We start from the raw sequence: 24,833 nt of genomic DNA on the forward strand, positions 1-24,833 counted from the left end.
AAACAGTGAGTAGGCTTATTAAGAGTGTTGTAGAAATGAGTATTTGTTCTGTGCCTCAAAAAGACATGAAAACATAAAGCTTTTGAAACACATTCTTAAATAAAATATATTCGGTTTTATGTTCCACAAAATTTTCATTGCATTCATCATTCTATTTATAATACTTTTTAACTATTGGAAAGGCAAAAGGTAAGGCTTATCTTTAAATTAGAGCTAAATTAGAAAGAAAGTATGTCTTAAGTTTCCTGCAAACTCAATGAATGCAGGAATGGATCCCTACCTATCAGGTTTCAAAAATTGGCTTCTTTTATTTTGAATGGACGGGTTTAGATATAAAACTGACAAGCAGGAAGAAATGTACATTGGCATATGTATTTCTTCATCTGTGTTAATATTTTTTTGGAAATCAAAGAAGTATAAAATATTCATGTTGTAATTTAAACATTTTAAGGGATTATAATAACATTGAAAATGACAAAACATTTCACATTTAATGAAAGCTTATTATTTAGGGCAAAACAAAATTGTATTTTAATATTTATTCTTTATATAAAGATATTATTTCTAAAACAGGTCTTGTAGAATGCAAACATTTGCTTTCTTTGCTTACAGAAGATTCCTATACCACAGCTATCACTGACATTGTTTCTTTACTCCTTCTCAAGAACTATATTTTAAACCCCTTGCAAAAGAGCAGTAGCTTCATGTTAATAGAGAATGAAAATACAGTTGATTTAAAAAAGGCCGTTTTACCATCATGAGCTATATACACGAGTCTTGCACTAAAAGAAATAACTTCTTTGTTTATTTTACTTCTGTTTCCTTTGTGTGCCATGATTTTCCGTTAAATTTCTCTTCAATTTCCTTATTAGACGGAATGCTAAATGAGACTTACTGGGGCTTGTCACACTCAGAATTGAATTGAAGGGAAGTGCTAACCAAAACTGCCTATATCGAGTGTATAACCCTTGGGACAGGCTGAGCCTCAGCTAAACCACAGACTTTCTTTTGGTTAGTTTCCTTTTCTCCGTTACCATACTTGTGAGTTTTGAATCTGATTCTAAATGTATGAGTACCTTACTTGAGAACATGCTGGGAAGTACATCTTATTGATGCTGTTTTATTTGTTTTACTTATAAATATACTTTGTTGTATATATTTAAAAGATGGTACCTTTCTGGCTTTAGTAGATCAGTGTTCATTAGACACGCAAAATGCAGTAAGATGTACAGGCTTTTTCCCCTTAAAGAAACACTTTAAACCCCTATTTAAAACAAACATAATGGTTGTAAATATATCTGCTAAAAAGGGTTTATTGTGTTTTATTCTTTACTCATTATAAATAGAGCTGACTTTCTTTCAAAGAAATTCCTAAAAGAGCTACAGTTTTCCAAGATATTAAAAAACCTAGGAGAAATAATATGAAATAGGACTGCCTAATTTTATCAGTCTGATTTCTGGTATAGGAAACACAGTTGAAAAATTCTGATTGCAAAACAGTAGTATGTCTCAGAAGTAGGAAAGGGGTTGTGAATTCAGCAGGAGAATAGCCTGAAACCTCAAATACTTTTTGCTTTTCAATTACTTCAGTGCATCTTGTATAATACTGATTTCTTTTTCTTCATCATCATAAATTTCCTTTCTTTTAAGAGACAAGTAATAAATGAACTAATGTAAGCCGACAGTGCTCTGCATGGGAAGAATTTTGCATCCCTCAGTTCTTGTTAGTTTTACCACTGATGGACCCATGTTCTTGATGGCTGAGGACCCTAATTTCATAGTCATAAATTTATTTCATAATTTGATAGAAGATATTCCATCTTCTGATGACACTGTTATCAGCCTTGAGTTACCTCAGAATGTGCTGTATACTTTTATTTCATTAATTCTCTCTGGTGTTGCTTAAGATGAATTCTCTGTGTTTTGCTTTGTTTAGTGTGAAGAAATTCTGATAGCATCAAGATCATCACACTAGGCAGAGGTTTCCACTGGCATGCATCAGTTCTAATGACTACATCATTAGAACACCAAGTTCTAATGATTACATTCTGGCTAGTGTGTAGAATATATGTAGTTGCTGTGTCTAGACTCTAATTTGTAATATTTGTTTGGTACATCTAGCTGATCTACTCACCTAGTTCTTCAGGATAAAGCAGAACTTAAATACAAGTCGTGGCTTAAAACAATTTTTATAAAGCTTGGTTGTTGAGGCTTAGTAATTTTGTGGCAGTAAGAAAATGCAATGTGAAATTATTTATATGCATAATTAGTTTGGCCTCTCTTTTTACAATATCCTTATATGAAAAGTACACAGCCACGTTTAAATAGGAATGTTGCATGAAGATTCTCCTCTTAGTTCTGAAAAAGTAAACTCACATCCCAGAAGCAGACATTGACTCTGTTCAGTGCTAGTAAGGTGTCCACTGTCTGGCCTTGTTAATATAACTCATTAGCTAATTAAGTGCAAAAGTATCTGCCACCCATTTTCTTTTGAAATTCATACTCATTCATGTGGTCCTTTCTGAATCCCCAGTTCCATGTAGTACATCCAGTTGTCATGATTTCCATACATAACTGTCTGCACCCCATCACTCCCCACGGCCGTGTGCTGCAGACTGTCCTGTCCCACCTGGTGACTAGTCTAGAGCTATCTGCCTTCTCTTTTACCACTTGGCTCCTCCCAAATGTGATGAGAAAAGCAAAATTTTCTCTGATTTTTTTTTAGCAGGCCTTTCTCCTTTTTTCATCCAGTAATTGCGAAGAGGCTTGTAGAATCACGTGTTTTACGTCTCTGTCCTTGTGTTAGACTTGCCTGACATTGGACAAGGATTAAAAGTTACTGGAGACTGTTAAGTTAAAAGGATTACAGAAGTTTTGTGTCCTCAGGAAACTCAGATTTTAAATAAAACAAGATCAGGACATGATAACTGGTTTCTCTTAAGATTGCTGACATCTGATCAACTGTACCTTTTTAAATTAGATTTTTTGCATATCTAGTATAATCTAGATCCTGTTCATTGTGCCACTTATGGGCTTGAGAAGTGGGATCAGATGAACCTAATGTAGTTCAAGAAGCCCAAGTGCAAGCTCTGCACCGAGGGCAGGGCAATCCCAGGCATGAATACAGACAGAGAAGGCTCAAGAGAGACCTCATTGCAGTGTTTCAGTACTTAAAAAGGACTTACAGAAAAGACTGAGAACAACTTTTTACATGGGCAGGTAATGATATCAGAAGGGGGAACATTTTAAACTGAAAGAGAGTAGGTTTAGACTAGATATCAGGAGGAAATTCTTTACTGGTAAGGCTGGTGAGGCACTGGCACAGGTTGCCCAGAGAAGCTTTAGATGTCCTATCCCTGGAAGTGTTCAAGGCCAGGTTGGATGGGGGTCTGGGCACCCTAGTGTAGTGAAAGGTATCCCTGCCCATGCTAGGGAAGCTAAAACCAGGATTGTCTTTAAGGTGCCTTCCAACCCAAGGCATTCTATGAGTCTATGATTCTACATGTTGATGAGTCTAGCAATGATCCAGTATCCAGGGAGTATTAGGAAGCATTTCATTCCAGAAATTATTCCACATTTAAAGGTTGCTTATTTTTTAAGATTTTTTTCATTATAATTAGACTAATATCTTTTTCAGATTTCTCACTTGTCACTTCCTATCTGTGTGACTATTACATTTTCACGTAAGAGTTGCACAACGTAATTCTAGTGCTAAAAAGTATTTTGCTTCTCACATATTCTTAAAGGTTGATATATGTTGAATTAACTGAGATTTTAAAGTGTGTGCTCAGGTTTCAAAGTCAGTGATCAGGTTTTGAAGTGGATGACCAGTGAGTGACACTTCCTTTGTGAGTACAGTTGGTGTTCAGTATACTGATTTTCTGCCTTTACAAAGAATTATCACAAGGCCCCTGACCTTTTTTTTTTCTTTGAAAGTGGCTAAAGTGTCACATCAGAAACTGAATGAGGGGCAGGTATAAAGCTTCTCTTTCTGTGAGTTTTCAGAAACTTCCTCCTGTGCAGGAGGAAGTTCAACAGAAACTGTGCAGCCAGAAGCAAAGGTAAGGGGGAAAAGCTGCTATTGCATGCTTGTATTACCTGGTGAAGATGTTAGTTTTAAATGGTTAGAGAAGTATGTTGGAGCTTGATTCTCTAGAAGTATTTAGAATTACCTGCTTAGCAAGGCTACTGCACATGGACAACAAGCTGTTTTAGAGAGTGGTAAAAGAGACAAACCTTGCTGATCTGAGTGATTTTCTAAAATTTCTTTTGTACTGTATCTTCGTAATGTGCTAGAATCAATCATTCATCTATGGGATGCCTTGGACATATGAGAAACACATTACTTGAAAGATTTATGTTCATTAAGTTAAAAAAAGAGTTAAAACATGAAATAAAAGTGTATGTACCTTTGGGTGTATGCTTCCATAGTCTGGAAAATGTTATCTAAAGTGATTTGTTTGCCTTTTTCCTTTTTTTTTTTTTTTGAGAAGGACAGTATGTTCTAATATTTGCGCAATATTTGAAGTTAAAGCTACCAAATTGTTTCACTGAAATATGACATGAGTTATTTAATGGCATTTGATTACATAGGAAATCTTGTGATGTTCTGTTTCCTAAGTAGAATAAGCGTGATTTCCGTAATCAGTTTTTACTGTAAAATTTAATTAACTAAATATAGTACTTTTCAAGAGTATTAGATATCTTTTCTTAAAATTCTCCTTCAATGAGAATTCATGACAATGAAATTTGGTGATAGAATTGTTTATGGAATTCAAATCTTACAGCGAAGTTTAATGGGGTAAAAATATATTTATGTCAAAGTCTGATTAAATATTTGTAATAAATATGTGGTCTACAAACTGAGTTTTAGCTCCAGCTATGTGCATCAAATTTACTCATAACATGGAGTCTTATTTCACTTTCTTGAGTATTGTCCATAAGGATTTTTGGGTACCAGATCCATTATTAATTACGTATATCAAAATAACTTTGAAACACTCTAGACAGAAAAAAACATGCAGGTTTTTTGGTTTGTTTGTTTGTTTTTCGATGGGTTTTTGAATGAGACCATAATGGTTTTGGGAATTAGGCAATGTTGTTTGGTTTTTTTTGTCTGAGTGGAGAATTGGGAGCAGGACCACTCCATTTTGAGGCGTGTTCTTTGGAAAGCCTTAATCTTCATGTCCTTTATGAAGCTAAACCCCAATGTGATCACAATCCTAGCTGTGCTAGTGCCAGGGAAAAGCAAATGAACAAACAAACAACAAAACAAACACAGTGCAAATGGAGTTTAACCCTTTTACAGGTGTTGCTATTGCTCTCTGCTTTACCCAAGCTGCCTGAGGTAGCCATGGTCCCCCTTTAAATGGCATAAAATATGGGGAACACAGCACAGACTCTAGAGACTGCTACAGATCATGCCCAACAATTAAATTCCTCATTAGTGATTATTATGGAGTGCTTATGTTGCTTTACCCATGCCATTTGCATAGAAAATATGTGTTTGGGGCTTCAATACCTGCAGGAAAGTACTCAGTCTGAAAATCCAGGAAAGCCAGTTTTCTTTATGTTTCTTCCATTCATAGATATGAGTGGAATAAACATCACACTTTTTGCAAGAACCAGAGTACTTTTGCTCTCCAAGGTCGAAAGTTCAGTATTCTGGGGTCAGAAAGTTTTCAAGAACTTCTAGTTACTGTCTCTAAAGGCAAAGAGTCATGGAAAATAAACTCATCACTGATTAAAATTGTAACCATAATCATAACTCCTGTTTTACGCTGAGATGTAAAAAGCAGGGACATGATGTACAAGTCTTGTTTCAGCCAAAGGAGCCTATTGTATCAAAAGAAGAATGTTTGTGGGTTTTTTTCTAAACTGACCCAAGATTGTTATGTTCTTCACACTTTCAAGGCAAGCAAAATTTTGAAGGATTTGAGTTTTGAAAGCTTTTTTATTGTCATATTTGCAAATAAGAAGTAACTTCACTTATAATTCAGATATGTTTAGAAAGTGCAATAGCATTGGGGTTTTTGGCAGGGAAGAAGAATAAGCCAAACATACCTCTTAAAAATTTCTTAGTTGAGTTTTATGAAAGAGATGTTGGCATCAAAAAGAATATTCAAATCAACAATAGTAGCTATAAAATTGACTGAACTCCTGCAACCATAAAAGTTGCTGTATTCTTAATGATGATGGATTAAAATTGGATTGATTATATTAAAAATAAGCATAGTAAAGGAACATGTGACATATGTCCAAGACATACTGTGACAAATAGGCTTCTAAAAAGACTTCAGTCTCAAAAGAGAAATCCAGAATTATCTATTACATGTAATGAAAATAAGCAACTCTATGAATGAAGAATATCTTTCTCAAAGAAAACCACCAAAGAAGATTGAGCATAGTCCACAGTGGAAGCTCCACTTGTTTTACCAAAGATGGCAGGCAGTAAAACATGAGACATACCTTCATAAATTGCAGGATCATAGGTTCATGTGGGACTTGAAAAAGTAATCTGACCCAAAGCCCTGCTTAAAGCAGGTTCAGTTAGATCAAGTTGCTAAGAGTCTCATCTTGCAGAGCCTTGAAAGGTCCTTTTCAGGTCCCTTTCTGCAAAACTGCTTTACAACTGGCTGGCCCCAACATGTACTGATGAATGGCACTATTCCTCCCCTGGTGCCATCATTGAATGTCATGAGGTTTGTGTTAGAGCATTTCTCCAGCATGTCCAGGTCCCTTTGAGCAGCAGCCCTGCCCTCCAGTGTACTAAACGCTTTTTCCCCAAGTTGGTGTTCAGTATTATGTCTCTTCTCTCTTCCACTGTTAAATAAGATAGTGTCTACTGTTCAAGAAGACATCATAACCTATAAGTAAGTCAAAATTATCAACAGAATAGAATAGATTAATAAATACATTCTTTTTAATATTATGCTTATTGATTTTCATTAAGTACAGTTATACTTCTTTTTTGAGAGGTTTAGACAGAAGTTAGTTTTCTGAGAGTAAGACACAGCACTGAAGGTTGCCTGGAGGCTAATTGCAATGAAAGTATTTTGCGCTAAAGAGAAATAAATTGTTTCTGTACTATAATGACAGATAAGCCATAAAGTTTATTGAAAGATGAAGATCATATGCATGAATTTGGAAAATGTTTCAATTAGCACAGATTAAAGTCCTGCAAGGTGGTATCCTATACAGTACATTATCTGTAAAAAAATATTAATTTTTTCATATCATGAGCAAAGTGAATGCATCTGAGAGAATGTGATAAAAGTTGATAACTGAATCAACCAAGATTCTCTATCTGTAAGAAACAGGCCAGCTTCTCTAGAAAAAATTAGACCATCCCCAAAAGATTTCTGCTTCACAACAGAAGTCTGCAGTGCAGGAAGCATAGGAGCAAACTGTTCAACATGGGCAGATTTGGTGGAAAAGTTTTGCTATAGACTGATGGTGCCTGATCCTCAGGGCTCCTATGTTCCCAGTCAATTGTTTTAGAGGGTTGAGACAGACTCAGTTTGCAATACAGCATTGTAGATTTGCAGTATACACTTCCCATATTTTACAGTGTCCTATTAAACTTTCTTTATTCAATGCCCAAGGAAACATTCATAGAATCAGAATCACAGATTATGCTGAGTTTAAAGGGACCCAATGGAGAACACCCAAGGAGTCACAGCATGTACCTGCGAGCATTGTCTGAATCCATCTTGGACTCAGACAGGATCGGTGCTGTGACCTCTTCCCTGAGGAGCCTGTTCCAGTGCCCAATTGAGCCTTTAGTCAGTTCCTCTTACTAGCAATGAAGTTTCCAACAATTTAGCATTTAACATTTCCAGTTTCCACCAGTAGCTTAAATAAATGTCTATAATATATTTTACCTAACCTTCATGTTGCTGAATTTTATTTTCTTGTGTGTTTGATTTTTTTAGATAATGTTCTTTTGTATTTATCTATTTGACTCATGTCTCTATGAGATATTGTCAGGCTCTCTCTATGGAGCAGTGGTTAAATACTTGTTGGGAGACATTTCTGACCTTATAATCTAAGAGTTTTTATTTTTTCAACAGTTTTCTTTTCATTCTATCTGCTTTTTTTAAATATTTCTGTTCTAAAGAAACTGACATAATTAATGAGTCATTTCAAATATTTGTTTTGCTTGAAGATTTAGTATTTAGGAGTCTTTGAAGCTGGTATCAGTAAAACAATTTTCTGAAACAGATGGCTAACACTTGGGGTGTGATTATAAAGCAGAGTGTAGTGTCATGTAGATAGATATATTTGAACAAGCTCAACTATTTGGAAGTCTCCAATTAGTTCACCCTATCATATGAGTTTATATACATCCAGCTCCTGAAGTAGCTTGATTATATAACATGATCTTAATGGCCTTAATCTTTTCTCTTTTGGAAGAGCAAAAGTGTCAAAAACCCCCATATTTTGCATTTATTTTAACAATAAGTAAATTTCAAAATTAATTTCATCCCATTACTATAATTTTATGTATGAAATAAAGCAACCAGCATTGCTGAAGTGTCAGTTGACAGCATCTGTAAGCAAAAAACATTGCAGGGCATTTATTTGGAAATTTGTGTAGGTGGCTTTTACATGCATAAAAAGGATTGCATCAAAGTATTAACTATGAATTTTAATTGAATTAAGTAATTGTCCTGTTACATCGGTGTTGGTATTTTATCTTCTACATGATAATTTTTTCCTGTTGCTCTGCTGGAAATTTCTTATTTTCCTTAAGATTTCCAAAATGAATAATAACTTATTTTTCATTTTCATAGGAAGCCTCTCTTTCCCTCTAGACAAACAAAGCTAAGTGCACTTGTCCATCCTTATCACACCACTAGTTGTTTAGTATGTGTTAGTAATAAAAAATTAATTCAAAACTACAAAAATGTTTTGGAACTGTTGTGCAAGAAATTTAAAAGATTTATAATGAAATCTTCTGTTTTCTAGCAGGTGTCTATAAAGGTAGCTATATTTTAGTCATGATATCTACTCCCTTTTCAATTGCAGCTTCTGTAGGTTGATAATTTCTTCATCCAACCAGTACGGGGTTTCAGCCACAATTCAGGTTCAATTTCTGGATTCAATTTAAATGTTGCCTTTCTCTTGCTACATGCTTACCAAGGGCTCTTCTGCAGTCAGGCTACCTGGATTAAACCCAACAAACCATAACAACATCTTAGCTTTCATATGTCCACTCTCAAACCTGCTGATCCACCATCCTGCCACTCAGTTTTGCACTATTGCACTCACTGTCACAGAATGCCTTCAAGGCAACTTGGTAAAGTTTCAGAAGATGTGTAATAACAGAAGTTGTTTTGCTCTCTTTTCTGTGTTGGTAGTTGGACAGTGATGTAAACTCTGCAGACTGTTAGGGAGGCATTTGAATTGGGGTTGTTTAGGTGGAAAATGGGGATGTTGTTGATACGTGCACACCCTCTATTGGATGTGAATTATTCTTTTCAGTTCTGGTAGATTTCAGCATCCCTGCTGTGTTACAATGGTAGCATTACTGGAGAAAACTCTGGTTTTTTGGCCTAGTTTCATATGGAGATTGAGATTTATGTAATGAAATTGTGTCTGTTTGCCACTTTTATTTCCTTGTGGCACCTTCTTGTCCACCAGAAAACTTTGTAGCTTTTAGGAGCTATCATAAAAAATCATAGAGACAGTTAAGAAAATTATCTTTTACAAAAATATGTCACTTACTAATTATTAACCTAACAGGTTACAAAAACACTGAAAGGAGGTCATAGCTGTAAAGGAAGATTTTTCTGGGCACAAATGTGTAATAATTCATTGTACTCATTATGTTAGTTTCCGTTTACTGTGGATGGCAGTTAATTTTTTTTTTTGCAAAGGGTAAAATATTAAGATTTATTAACTTTTTCCTTTAGAAAAAAATTATGTGTTGAAAATGTTGATGCAATGTTGCAAAAATGATTGGATTTTGGAAAAAAAGGTAACAGATTTTTCAATTCAAAAGTACTCACTTGACCATGCAATTAATTGTAAGTTGGTAAAATATATATATTTTGGTTATGGAGAATATAAACTTGTAAAAATACTGGTATGAAGTAATTTCTGTGTTATGTGATGTACAGCAATAGCTGTGAAAACTAAAATCCTACATGAGGTAATTTGGATTTTGAATAGGGAATGAAGGCATCCCAAGTAAAATACAATTCAGTTTTGAATTCTTTCAGGGATCTAAATAAATTCATAAGTTTATTTGTCACTTTTATATATGAAATACTCTTCCATTTACTCAGACATCTATCAAGCAGATAACTAGAAAATGACTAGAAAATGTCCAAGCTATTATGTTGGGCTTTTTCCCCCCTCAGAACACTATCAACTCTATGTTCCTGAGTCAGCTCAAGTTGGATCAGCAGTTGGCAAAATCAAAGCAAATGATGCAGACACTGGTTCAAATGCAGACATGAAGTACACAATTATAAATGGAGATGGCTCTGGGGTATTCTCCATATCTACTGACAAAGAAACAAGGGAAGGAATTCTCTCGCTGAAGAAGGTAAGCCATAGAAGATGTAAAATTTGGGTGAAAATTCTACTTTTGTTCCCAGACTACTTGAATCTTGACACAGAAAGTTTATCTCTGGCAATGAATGTGTAATTCAGTTAGCACAGACTGTTATTCTTTGACTTTCCAGCTGGTATCTAAATCATCCAGTATTGTGCTAAAGACTTAAAATGTTACTGGTCAAACTATCACAGAGTTATCATTTATATGAATTACTTATACTTGCCCCAGTCAGTTGAGAGTTCTCATGTAGGTTTGTTGATATTGAATCTTGTAGATATCAATTATATATACCCATAGACCCTAAAAATTAAAAGTGAGTGTATATTCAAAATTGCTTATATGTATTCTGGTCTTGATTAATGGTTAGAGGAATGAAATCCTGAGAAAATGTGAAAAAGGAGAATAAATAAAAACTATCATAGAGCATGTAATTTTTTTTTTTTTGCTTCTGAATATATATGTATTTAAGATATTAAAAGTAGTTTCTAACTCAATGAAATATTATTTTTATAATTCATAAGGATTTTAAAAGATCTCTTCCAATATCTTAAAAAGCTTTAACTCAGTGTCTTTTGTAATGGTTATGTAATACCCACCTTTTTCAACCAGATAAAAGTAAACTGTCTTTTCTGTACCGCTGAATTATTTTCTGATGGCCTTGTTGTAGCTAAACCATAATCTGTTATTTCTTCTTCAATATGAGCATTGTACTCTCACCATGGCTGCTGTTCATTAACTACAACATTTATGCATATTCAAAACATGAAGTAGAAAGGAAGAATTTGCAACATAATGAAATACACAAAATCTGTTAAATCACATTTCTTACTGGTTTTGACAGACAAAGTAGCTTTAAAAATTTTTTCACTATGATTTAGAATATGACAAAAGCATATGTTGCCTGTTCTTGTACATAAATATGACAATGATTTAAGTCATTTTTACATCAGGACAAGAAGAGGTACATTTTGCTTAGGTAATGTTATATTCCAGTTGAGCAGAAATTCGGCACTTAAAGTTACATAAGTTTGTGTGAAATACCTCCATTATTTCCTAAGATAATGTATGCTTTTGTACAGTATAACAAAAAAGTCTTCTTGTTTTTTTTTTTTTTGTTTGTTTTTCTCCCTTTTTTACTCAGATCTTGTATACAGTTTAGCAAGTATATTATATTCTGTGTACTGTGATTGTTTTTAATTTAGATTGGGTTTCAAGCTGAATTTTTTGATAGCCCACTCAAAACAGATAATCTAAACTAAGGACAAAATTGTTCTTAAGTTTTGTGTATCAGATGCCAGTGCCTTCTATAAATGTAGAATAAAATTATTTGTCCTCTAATACTTCTCTAGAAGCATTTACAGTAGAAAAAGTCATAAATAAATATATTATTTTGTCTAATTATCTGAAATCCTCATCAAGATATTAAAACCTCACTTATGTGAGATTCTGATGCAAAAATAATTTTTTTCAGTGCCTCAATTTAGTCTTTTCAACAGGTATGCAAAGGCTCTGAGTGTTAGACAGAATCTCTTCTTGTCTCATTCTGGGCTGACCCGAAATATCCAGTACTTTCATTATCTTTCCTCTTAACAAACCTGTGGAGCCATTCTTCAGTCTCAAAGATACTTTATTGCCTGATAAAATAGCTACATAAAAGAAAGAGTTTGTGTTACCACAGGACTTTGTGTCATTCCACATATGTTTTCTGAGTGATATAACTTTCCTGTAGAAATTAATCCAGTCATTGTCAGTATAAACTCAGTTTTCCAAAAGACATCAAAGTTACAAGTTGCAGTCCTATTTTAAACCTGTTTACTCTTAGAATATACATGCTGCAGAGAAATGAAAATCACTATTCAATATTTCACTGTTCATTAAAAAAAAATCATAAATCAATGAACATCTGAGTTAGAATTTATTAAACTTATATTTCTTTGTGAATTAATTTAATTGAGTAGCATACTTAGCTCTCTTTTTATATATAGTAATAGATTTACCAGGCTATGGTACATTTCCATGCCTTTAAAATGTTTTATTTTTACATTCAGGAAAGGGAAGCAGAGAATGTAAGGTCCCAAAAGTCTTATACTGTTAGAGAATGAATTAATTGTCCTTAAGTACACAGAGGAGAAATCAAAAAATACATAAAGCATATATAAATTCTGACCAATTTTTCTTATATATCATCAGTTTAATTTATTGTAGATTTTATCTTCAAAACATACACTGACAGTGATGAATCATATATTGAGTTCCTCATATGTCTTGCCTATCGTACTACCTTTCCACCCTTTGAGGTGACAGGAGATGCCAGTTTAAACTTGGATGAAGAGTTTTTGTTAGACAGGCTGTCAGATCAACACAGAATGATACTGGTATCCGTGAAATTCTGCCATGTCATAATGTCAATAAAAATTTTGATTCTAAAAACCAAAAATCCATGCATATGCAACTTCTTTTAATGATATGACTGTGTTTTGAGACTGTTTGAAATGGACTACATCTGCAGCCTTTCCCTCATTCACTAGAAGGGTGATCTGGATGACCAGACATAAAAGTCCATGTCTCTTACAGTAAATGAGAAGTTGCTTTTTTTCACTTGAGGATTTAAGAGATGCCAAAAAGAATTTTAATATCCCTGTTGCTGTCTATAAAACTTTTTTATTAAAAATGTGAAGTTAATTTAGTTTAGGATATATCAGCCTCTACCTTTTTCAGGATTTAGGATTTATTGATTAAAACCAAAAGGTGAAAAAACCCAGACAGTTTACGTTATCATGAAAGCAGAATCTGAGGCTCATTCTAAACCTTGGGTTATTTTCAAAACTGGTACCTTTTCCAATACTCTGTTGTAGAGAAAAACTGAGTCCATCCTGCTTCATGTATATCCATCTACATACAAGGTGTGGCAGTGACTGCCAGAATATCAAAAATACCATCCCTTTGCTGTAACATGAAGAATGTTTAAGTTAAACCAAAAAGATGCTGTTAAGTTGCTACCAGGATAAACTGGAGAACAGAATGGCTCTGAGAATTTTTTTTTTTCTGCCAACAGCCACTCAACTACGAAAAAAAGAAATCATATACACTTAATATAGAAGGAGCAAATACTCACCTTGATTTTCGCTTTTCACACCTGGGACCATTCAAAGATGTAACTATGCTGAAGATCATCGTTGGCGATGTGGACGAACCTCCGCTCTTCACTATGCCTTCCTATGTCATGGAAGTTTATGAAAATGCAAAGATTGGGACGCCTGTTGGCACAGTAACGGCACATGATCCTGATGCTGCAAACAGTTTAGTGAGGTATAGTAAATCCAAATTATATGGATTAATTTTTCAAACATGAGATGGATTTCACAAGCTTAAAGTTTAATGAGATCTGGAATGTATGAAGAGTATTTATTTTACTACATAAAGGGAACATAGGTCAAAAGAGTGTCATGATCAGTCTGTATGGGTTAGATTTAGTGACATAACCTTCAGTCTTTCTTTGGTTTGTGCTATAATTATGTATGTAAAATTCCCATCACTGGTCTGAGCAAAGGTCTGATCTGCCAGCGGTATCCTGCCAGTAGTTGTGAATCTGTTAAGGATTATAGCACCATTTTTCCCTGTCTGTCAGTATTGCGCTGGCCCTCTGCACACTTGCTGCATTGTAGTTGTCCCAGGTGTTTGTGCAAGACAGCAACAGCTTTAGATATATCTCTCTTTTTGAGACAGGCAGGATCATTTTTGAAAAAGTTTGGTTCAGGATGAACCCAATATTTCATAACATTCTTCAGCTTTAGTGGAGTATCAAAAAATCAAATAGTTGTAATAATGAATTTTGTGGAACAATACATGAACTTTATGTGTCAAAGGTAGTAGTAGATTTTAAAAGTTTCCAAAAAAATATACACGAAAACATTTTTGATGCTATTCCTTTTTATGACATAATGGTACAACGTTTGTAGAAATTTTATTATTATATCCTTGGAAAGCAGTTTTTTCTTAAGATAATTGGGCTTATTTAGTCTCCTGACTGGGTTGAAATCTGCTGGGTATGTGCAATAGTCTTGGTAAGATTAAACAATTTTTTCAGAACAATGAAAATATCAGGGTTTTATGGTTCTTTTGTGCTAATAGTCTAAGATTCAAAATGTTTTGTGTCAGAGAATCAATATATGCAATTTCTTAGTGCAAGTTATTGCCTTTGAAAAGTTTCCATTATGGTATTTGTGCCTAAATTATAACATAAATAATAAAATTTTGCTAAAAATAACTGCCAAATGCTGATAGCTTTACTACTATAATTCTGAAGCTACTAACACAGTCAGACTGATTACCATCATGGAAGTTTGGAGTAGGAAGGGGAAGTGCAGATTTGATTAGTTGGTCCATAATTCAACTGTCTGTTGCCCATGACAGTTTTGTCTAGAAAGAGATAACTCTGGCAAAAGGGAAGCAGCAGCATTTTGTACAAAGGCTGGGAAGGCCAGAAGTAGATTTTCTGGGAGAAACAGGCAGTAATTTGGAAATAGAGGGATCAGAAGAAAAAATATTTCCAGATATTGAGCTTTTTGGATTTGTCCTGTTCGTTTCCAAACCTGAATTGAGGACAGAATATTATCTATCTATATTATTCACATAATTGAGGGAAAAAAGTGTCCTTACTTTTTTCTATCCTGTTTTCCCCTCCATTGACATATATTTTTGAGTTGTTCCTTCCATCTCTCTCTGTCTCAATGGGGAAAAATATATAGCATAATATAACATACCAAACCATGAAGATCTGAAGGGAGCCAGCTCTCACTTAGTTACATGTTGGTGGGGTTTGGCAAGGGCAGTGTCAGCTCAGATATCCTTGGCATTATATTGTGCCCAGGTCCACCCTCTAGCCAGGCTTTTTCCATCTTGGTGGAACTGACAGTAAATGTCATTTGTGAGGGTGTGGGCTTTTTATCAAGATGCTGATTCTGGCCTGAGCTAACACATTGCTGCATGAGACTCTAGACAGGCACCAGGCTGGGTTGGTGCGCCCTCAAGTTTTCCTTGACCTTCCTCCTGCGGGAGCAGAAAGGTTGGTCTGAGAATGGACAGCTTTAATCCCCTTTCCCTTACCCCAGCTTCACACAGAAACACTGATGTGATGCAGAAGGGCTTTGTATTGTTTTGAGATCTGTCTACAGCTTGGGAAACTATGGGTTGGAAGAGGTGTGACCTGAGAAGCAGGACAGACTGCATGGGCTGAGCTGCTGCTCCACTTGGAAGCAGGGTCTTGCCCCACACTCCACTCACAGCAATGAGCAAAGGAGCGGCTCAGAGGCAGCTGTATTTCTCAGAAGCATCCATACAGGGCGCTTATGGCCTTCTGTGCTGCTTTGCAGGAAATGTCTCCACTGTTTGTCTGAAATCCTGGTGAGTCTGAAAGATAGTCTGAGGGTAATGAGATCACATCTCTTCTTTGTTTCCCCACAATTCCTAGTTCATTGAAAATGAAAATGTAACCAGGAAGATTCAATGTAACTTTCTTAGAAAGCAGAGATCACAATCTCCAGGGAAGATAGGTACAGACAGGACTTGCCCTGCTGATCTCTGTGCTGCAGGGGAGTTACAGAATAGCACTTCTTATCCAAATGGCTCAGATACATCTCCAAATACTGTGAGGCTACAGGACAAGATACAGAGCAGCGATTTGCTTATTAGTCTTTCCTAATCCACTTGTGCATCCTTTCCACTTTATGAGGACACTCGCTGATGTGTATGAGATTGATGAAGCATTTAGGCCCACATAGTTGAAACCATATCACTTTGCTGTTCAGCTGCTGAAAGAGATACAGTGCTGTGATTTGTTCACTGTCCAATTAAGTAACAGTTTATTTTGATGGCAGGAACAATTCTTGTATACAGAATAATCGTTGGAAGTGTAGTTAAGGTAATTAACAGTGCTGAAATCTTTTTAAGAAGTTACTTGAATTGAACACAAAAATAAATAGTAACAGCTATTGCTCTCAGTAGAGGGAGACAAAATGGGTTTTGTCCTTATTTCCTCACTGCAATTTCATCACAGTGATTTCATCTTGTTCCTGAGCTGAGCAGTCTTCAGAGGGCACTGACTTTTTGCCAGTGCTTGTACTAGTGTTTTAATCTTTAAACCCCTGCAAAGCAACCTCTGTAATAACTAATGTAGCTAATAGCAGTGGGGTCTTTTTATTCAGTACTTACCTGATTGGCAGTTTGGACTGTTCTAAGGGATTTTTCTTATTAAGCTGATGGATATTTTTTTTTTCTTTGAATAGATAGAAATGTATTTTCAGAGAAAATTTTTTGAGTTCTCTGTTTTAGAATAAGATTATTATTCTAATGAAATATGAAAAGCAAGATATAACAGGAAGCATAAGAAAGAAATATATTATGATGCCTTTTCCTGGTCTTAAAATCAAGAGTCAAACATGGTTAGAAGGGAAAAAGGGATTTTACCTTGGTATTTATTTTAAGGATCCTTAGGTGCACACGTCCAGGTCATATGCATCGAGATGCACCCCACCGATAATATGCCCCAAAAGATCTGGTATAACATTATAGGTCTTACTAATTAGCATATCTATCAAAGATTCCCCAGTGAGAGGCTCAAGTGAGCCCCCCTCCCCAAGGAGCCTTCCCCTGGATGGTTCTATCTTAGTTTACAGAATGTGTTCTGGAGAGGACCTTGGGGTCTGGGGCACACTGATCCCTAGCTACAAAGCTTCTAAAATGTTTAGTCTCTTAGCTTGACAAACAAGTCCAAGAATGTAGGGGAAAAGCACTAAGAATGCAGAAGCTGTAAAAAAGGTATAACAGGGGTATGAAAGAAAAGGCAAAAAATCTTTATGGCATCAATTACAACTTCATCATGTATTAATTTTAAATATAAAGAGTTTCTGAAGAGTTTGAAAATCACTTAGAAATTTACTTTAAGAATTGTTTTCTAAATCAACAGAAACCACCCTTATTTGTAATTCATTCACAGGTATTACTGCCTTGTTGGACCATTTATGAGAAACTAATCCCCTTTCATTGCTTTGTGTCAAGTATTCTGCTTCCATACTCATATTTTTTGTTGCTTGAAAAGGACAGGGTTAAGTCACATCTCATAATAATATCTGATGTGCAAGGGGGGTCTTGAAAGGTCTCTTCCCACACAATATGGAAGAAAGGATGACTATCAAATGTTCTAATTACAATTTTTTCTTAGTCTATGATTCATTTTAAATCTCTCTATATCTACTTAGAAATTATATTTTTTTTCCTGAAATCATACACAGAAGACTTTCATGGAGATTAGGGGTGAAAACAGCTTTTATTTAATTGGCAAGGCACTTATGTGCATTGAGAGCAGCCCTCGGCTGTTAGTGCTGCCTCAGGGCTGCAGCAGCACCTCTTAAAACCCTGACATCTTCCTGTAGGTGGTGATTCTTGGGTGGTAAGTCCACCAAGCTGCAGCACATACTCCAGATGATCCTTGGAGCTTTCCAACTGCATCTGGTCCGTTTCCAGTGGAATGCTTTTCAGAAACAATGCTGCAGCTGTTTCCCAAGCCACCTCCAAGTCAGTGATTCAGAAAAGAGCAAAGACTTAGTTTTAAGATCATGACACTTCTGTAACTCTGATGTAATAGTGAATGTAGTTCCATGGAATAGACCACTTCCCCCAGAATAACTTCCCAGTTTGATCATGTACTATGAAGGTCTGAAAGCCTTTATTAACATTATACTCTTGAAACAGTAGTGTTTGAGAGATAAGACATCCACTTGTAGAAATACTGTAACATCAGATCACTCCTCTGGGTGCTGCTTTGTCATTCAGCAAAACAGAAGGTAAACCACTGTTTTGAGCGCAAGTGATAGGACCTCTTCCCCCTCTAGTCATTTTTTTACACCCAGTTATTATGTTTAACATAGGTTGTTTGCATTCCTCAGAGGAATTGTTCTTTTGCTGGTATCTAACAGAAAACTTCTGGAGAACAGGGTAGGGGCCCTGATCAGGACTCTGCTTGTGACAGTAGTGTCAAATAATTAGAAAGATAAGTATCTTACCTTTTCAGAAGGTCTACAAGTGCTTGCTTATAAACAACTTTGTATTTTTTTGGTCCTTGGAAGATTGATTTGTTATATTAATACGTTGGAGTTCAAGTAAATTTTTTGTTGGACCTTAATCAGGCTGTAACATAACTTACTATAATGTATTTTAGTCACAAGGATTGATCAGCTATAGGAAACAGAAGTCAGAAAAAACACGTTTTGTTTTTGGTTTGGGTTTGATTTTTTTTTAATTTTGTGTTAAAAATTAATTTTAAAATCTTTTAAATTAATTTCTTCCTAGAAATTGACTGTTAATTTTGCACTAAGATGGTGAAGAATAAAAGTACAACCTCAGCTCTGATCCTGGCTTCTCACTTTTCTAATGGTCCTATGGTGTTGCCTTAAAATGGATGATATATCATAATGGTTATAATACAGGTATATGCTAATGAGTAAAAAACTTAATTTTCAACACCAAACCTTGTACATCAAAGCTCTAATAAATAGAGTTCCCTTGTCCTACTTTGATTTAAATTGAAAAACTTCTCTTTCCTTCTTTCAGAAAGAATACTGAAAAATTAATGAATTACAGATGCATATGATTGAAACAATTAATGTGGTGTAGGAATTTTTTCTTCAATTCCTGCATTAGGTAGAGAAACTTATTTTAACTTTTGCTGCATTGATTGTAAAAGATAGTCCTCTTTTAGAGTCATCTGAAGGTAAATAATTTCTGTCATCAACCTTTAGCAAGTAATCTTAATTTTCAGTAAATGGTATTTTAAGAGGCATGTTCATATGTAGATGAAAGAACATACCCAGTAAGTTTTATATATTCCTATTATTATTTCTCAAAGTCTTAAATACATAAAGTACTGTGAAAAAATCAGGTTTTAGACTTTTTTTCTGATGTAGTTTAAATTTGCTACAGGTTGAATAAAACCTCAACTTGTGATTCAGACTGAAGAGAGGTACAAGACAACAGCATGAGAGGATCAAAGGGAGGGGCTGAAAATTAGAATTATATTTTTAACTTTTTTTTTTTTCCTGTTCTCTGAGATCAGTTCAGTTTCTATGCCACTCATTCGTACTGTCAGCAGGGAGAAGGGATAAGACTGATCCCCTGCAGGAGTCCTTTCACCTAGTTATATTCATTTGTCTTACTTGCCCTTTGAATGTTAGATAAGAGGAATAAAATCAGTTTGTTTCCTGCTATCCTGTGCACAGTCAGCATGGCTTCACTAAGGGCAAGTCCTGCCTGACCAGTCTAGTGGCCTTGATGGAGTTACTGTATCAGTGGACAAGGGAAGGGTTACAGATGTCATTTATCTGGACTTCCATAAAGCCTTTGACACAGTCCCCCACAACATCATTTTCACTAAACTGGGAAGAGATGGATTGGATGAGTGGACTGTTGGACTGGGGTGACCTGATTGCAGCTTTCCAGTACCTGAAGGGAGCCTACAAGAAAGATGGAGACAGATTATTTTCAAGAGCATGTAGTGACAGGACAAGAGGGAATGGCTTCAGACTGAAAGAGAGTTGGTTTAGCTTAAATGTCAGCAAAAAGTTCTCTACTGTGAAGGTGGTAAGACACTGAAAAAGGTTTCCCAGAGAAGTTGTGGATGACACATAACCTGGAAATGTTTAAGGCTTGGTTGGATGGAGCTCTGAGCAATCTGGTCTAGTGGAAGGTCTGACTACCCATGTCAGGGAGTTTGGAACTGGATGATATCTAAGGTCCCTTACAATCCTGGCTATGATTAAATGAGTCTATAACTCTTTGTTGGCTGTACATAGGGCAGCTTGCTGAGATCAGTGCCATCATGTAGAGCGACTCATATGCCCGTGGAGGAACATGTGAGATGTTCCAGATTCGGCTAGCCCTGTGGTTGTGGAGGCAAAGGCAGACATCTGTCTTCCTCAAAGGAGACCTCAAAGCACAACACTACCAAAATCCTCCAGTATTCTCTCTAAGACTGTCAGTAAATTGAGACAGAAAAAGAACACCCTATTTTGAATGGCTGGAGAGAGATGGGAATTTTTCTTCAATTTCTTCTCTAATTCTCCATCTGACTTCACAGGCAGAAAGTATTTTAAAAACTTTCTTTATGGTGTTGAGGTTGGAGGTCTGTTGCTGTTTTGCCCCCTGAGACGTCAAATTAGTTTTGATTCTTGTCAGACTATGTGTCCTATGTCTCCCAGTAACAAAAATGTCCATCTCATTGAGCAGGAACTGGTAAGATGTTCTGACAGCTCTTCTGACTAGGAAGAATCCAGCTCAGGATAGTGGTCAGAATCTCACATCGACCAGAACTGCCTCCATCCCTCCCTTAGAGCTGAGAGAGAAAACACTGACAGATCATCTTTTTGATCATGAAACACTGATTTTTCCTGCCAGAACATCATCTTTATGGTTCTATCATTTCTACTGACTTCCAAATGCCTAAAGTATCAACATTCTTTTATGGTTCTAGAATAAGCTTTCATATCCGAACACCTCTAGACTGTAGTTATTTGATAGGGTCATTCAAGTCCAATAAATAGGCATAAATCCATCAATCTTGGTTTTGTTTGATTTAGTCTATAACATGTAGAGGAAAAAAAAAGTATGTAAGTAGAGTACCATTCTTTAGCTGGTAGGTAGAAAAGTAGCTGTAGCTGTACAGAAGTAGCTGTAGCTGTAGCTAGCTTGTAGGGAAAAATAAAACTGTTTCTCATGTAACACTTACTGCATTTTATTTCTTATAAGCATTGATATCTGAATGTTAATCTCTTTGAATAACAAGCAACTTAGATATAATAAGAGATATAGTTCTGCCATCAACACATTTAACAGAAATGTGTTTGTACAGTCATAATCCTCTGAAGAAATTCATAAAGTCATGAAAAGAAGACAAACCTTTACCTTGCTTTGAATTCTGAATTATGCCTTGAAGGTTGTGGCCTGTTCTTAGCCTACATTTACTGATAGAATTAGCTAGAAAAATGATCACTGGTTAACACATGCAGACAGAAACTTCCAGCTAGAAATGATGAGTGTCTAGAAATGGCTTACTTCCTTCAAATGAACAGCGTTCCAGATGTTCTGTGTTCAAGGTGAGCAGTGTGCTAGCAAATCATAGAGGATGGGAATGAGAACAGGAGCAGGAAGCTGACTTCCACATAAAACTCAAATCAGTAGTGTCTGCCTCTCCGGGGCTTTTCTGGGAGACAGTGGTTCACTTCTGTCAACTCCCCCATGTCTCCTGGGATCTGCGAACTCTCATCTTCAGGATTAGGAGATGGAAAGCTGCTACTCCTGCCGAGCTGAGATTTCAGTATGAGAGGTGAGCCAGGAGTCCTGTACAGAAACAAGGTACTGCTGATCAGCTGATGGATGTCAGCTGGCAGCCAGCACCAGCAATATCTCAGTGGGAACAGCGTATTGAATCAACTTCCTTTAAATGCTCTGAGAGGACAGTATTTTTCTCAAAGTTATGCTATGTCTGTTTGAAAAGAAAGCAAAGGAACAGTAAACAGAGGGATTACCTGCTCCAAGCTATCTTCAAATGTATTTAATTTTCACACCTGAAAAGCACAGTTGAAGGGTGTAGCTCTTTGTAGCAGTCTTTTGCCAAGGAGCTCTGGAATATCGAATGTCTCCTTAATGTACCAGACATGCTGCAGGGAGAAAATTGGTTACCTGCTGATTGGCATGACTTCTGACTCATACTTCACAATTGCTTTTCTCTCCTGGCTGAGTTCGTTTGAACTATTGGGAAATAGATTGGCCCTGGAATGGAGGTAGTGTAGTGCAAGACAGTCACAGCAACAGAATGTCACCCCACCACCTCATTTAGCTTCGAGGGTTTCCTGCTTGTTCCCAGGCTCATGAGTGCTGCTGTCAGGAGGCGGAGAGAAGATAAAAGGCACCCACTCGAGTTATGTCCCAGCATGGACCATTTCTTCTCGTTGTCCAGCTGGTGAAACACAGAGACTGGCAGCTGGTCAGTTCTCTTACTCTTTGTCATGGTATACCTCCTCCTCTCACTCTATGCAGTTGCTTACTCTTCCTTTTCTAAGATATTTCATAAAATGAAATAAAAAATTTCTGTACTTTGAATCTATCTTTTTTGTATAAAGTTTCTTGCTTAAATCTTTAACTGAACAGGTTTCCTTATAAAGGCGTTTGATTTCTAACTGATAAGTATTTTGAAGGTATAATTGGTTGGACAAGATTCTGTTCCCTTTCCATGGACTTTTTTTTAGTGATCCTTTGTAACCAGTTTCACTTGTTATTTCAGAACTGGCTATTTGCTTATGTCTCAAAACAAAAGTCCAAAGAAGTGCTGTGATCTTTGAATTCACATCTGACTGAAATCTGTCTTATGAAGTTTATTATCAGTATGAGGTTTTATCGCCTTTGGGTCCGGTGGTGGACAACCCGGTGTGTTGCGACCTTCCTAGAGAAAGCGTCCTGCCAGGGAAAGGCTTTTCCAGAGGCTTTAGCAACTTCCCTGAGCCACAGGTGATTTCAGCAAGTGTAGCAACTTCTCAGCTACAAGTGATATCAGCTCTTGTGATTCAGCTCTTTGTGAAATCACCCAAGGCGAACTCAGGGATAGAGAGACAGGAGCCTCATTTGGCAGTTCCACAGAGCCAGCTTTTATTGTCCAGCAGCCTCTGTGAAGGAAAGGCCAGGGATGACAACTTCCCCCTCATCCGGGGTCGGAGCAGAGGTTATATGGGGAAGGCAGGGGGTGGGGTAGAAACCAGCTAGCAACAGGGTACAGGCTATTACCATAAAGAAGCAAGGCATGTTAGGAGTGGCTCTTTTGGTCACCATGACCTCGAGAATGGTTGCTTATATCTGGAGAGAGTCTTTTGGGCCTCAGGCCTCTCTCCAAGGGAGTGCAGAGGGCTCCTGTGCCAAGGGCTCACAGCCCTCCACAAGGTTTGTAACCAGGATAGAAATATGTAAGAGTTCATTTTTGTAGTTAACACATAGGGCAATAAATGAAAAATAATATAATGAAAAGTTAAAAATTTGGTTAAAAACAGAAAGAGACAACTTAAAATCTCAAAACTATTATAAAAGTTTTAACTCAAGGTTCTTCCTTAAAACACAGTATCTAGAGAGCCATACCAGAAGAGTAACAGCCTATGCCATTTGTCTATCCCGTGATAAACTGATGTTAATATTAAGACTGAATAATTTAGGTAGAGAGATTCTGAAAATGCTTATGCCTTTTAGGTTCAGAAGCCCTCCTAAAAGGCTTGGAGATCATTAATATTCCTAAGCTATTTTAGCACCTTTTAAAATTTTCTCAATTTTAAGCAGTCTTTGCATTATTAGAGTCTGACAGGTTTAATACTGAAAGCAGATTTATATATTCTATAGTGACCTTCTGCCCAAGGACCGTCATTCATATATATTTCTCTTTATTTCCTAATTGATGCAAATGCTTTTAGTTTTCAGTAAAAATGGGGGGAATATCTGTCACCTCTGACCCACTGCTTCGCTAAAAGGCAGGAAGTGAGGAACAAAGTCAGAGGAGCCAGTGGCTTTCTTTGGTCAGAAGAAGGGATGAGGATATGGATGAAGCTGGAAATGCCCCTCCATTCACTGACACTGCCTTATAAAAAGGTGGCACATGTTGCATTTCCCAGCACTAGCAGGATTCAGTTTTGGTACTTAATTTCCTTTAGATTAACTTCAGATAGTATGACTAATAAGTTTTCTATATTCATGATCCTTTTTAATGAAGTTTCTCTCAGATTGGTTTCTGTTGCTGGTTTGAATGTAAACAGTTTATGGAGAGCTGTTTATCTAGGCATGTCTTGTTATTAAGTCTCTTTATTAACATGTGCCATGCAACTTAGATATGCTGATTTAATGTGTAGTGCTTATAAGTATGCTAACTCACATGGCATTGTCATGACTAAATGTCTATAAATAAATATCTCAAGTGGATATTGTAAATTAATTTTTGAATTAATGCATTCTAAGTGAGCAGAAACCATCAACCGAGTTAAGGAGAAAAATCTCTTTTGAAATTACTCTTTGAAATTCAAAACTTGCACTATATCTTTTTGTGATCTAGAAAAAGCATCGAAAAGCAGACCAGTAGATGTGGAGTGAAGGGTAGGAGTGGAAGGGAATGACTGTGTCTGCTGCCACTATCATCCAAAGGAAAGTAATTTTTTTTAATAAGGTGAAGTAAATTTGGAAGTTTAAG

At 36.2% G+C, this 24,833-nt stretch overlaps 1 protein-coding gene across 5 annotated transcripts in view; it reads left to right on the forward strand.

The window, feature by feature from the left end:
* Positions 1-24,833, forward strand: part of CDH18 (cadherin 18) — a 522,337-nt gene that overhangs the window by 454,828 nt on the left and 42,676 nt on the right. For all 5 annotated transcript variants that reach the window (XM_039548866.1, XM_039548869.1, XM_039548870.1 and 2 more), the window contains 2 exons: positions 10,368-10,555; positions 13,623-13,876. In XM_039548866.1, the coding sequence (XP_039404800.1) occupies positions 10,368-10,555; positions 13,623-13,876 (442 nt within the window). The remainder of the gene's footprint in view (positions 1-10,367; positions 10,556-13,622; positions 13,877-24,833) is intronic.

This window comes from Corvus cornix, chromosome 2, assembly GCF_000738735.6.
Source record: "Corvus cornix cornix isolate S_Up_H32 chromosome 2, ASM73873v5, whole genome shotgun sequence".
Classification (NCBI taxonomy): Eukaryota; Metazoa; Chordata; class Aves; order Passeriformes; family Corvidae; genus Corvus; species Corvus cornix.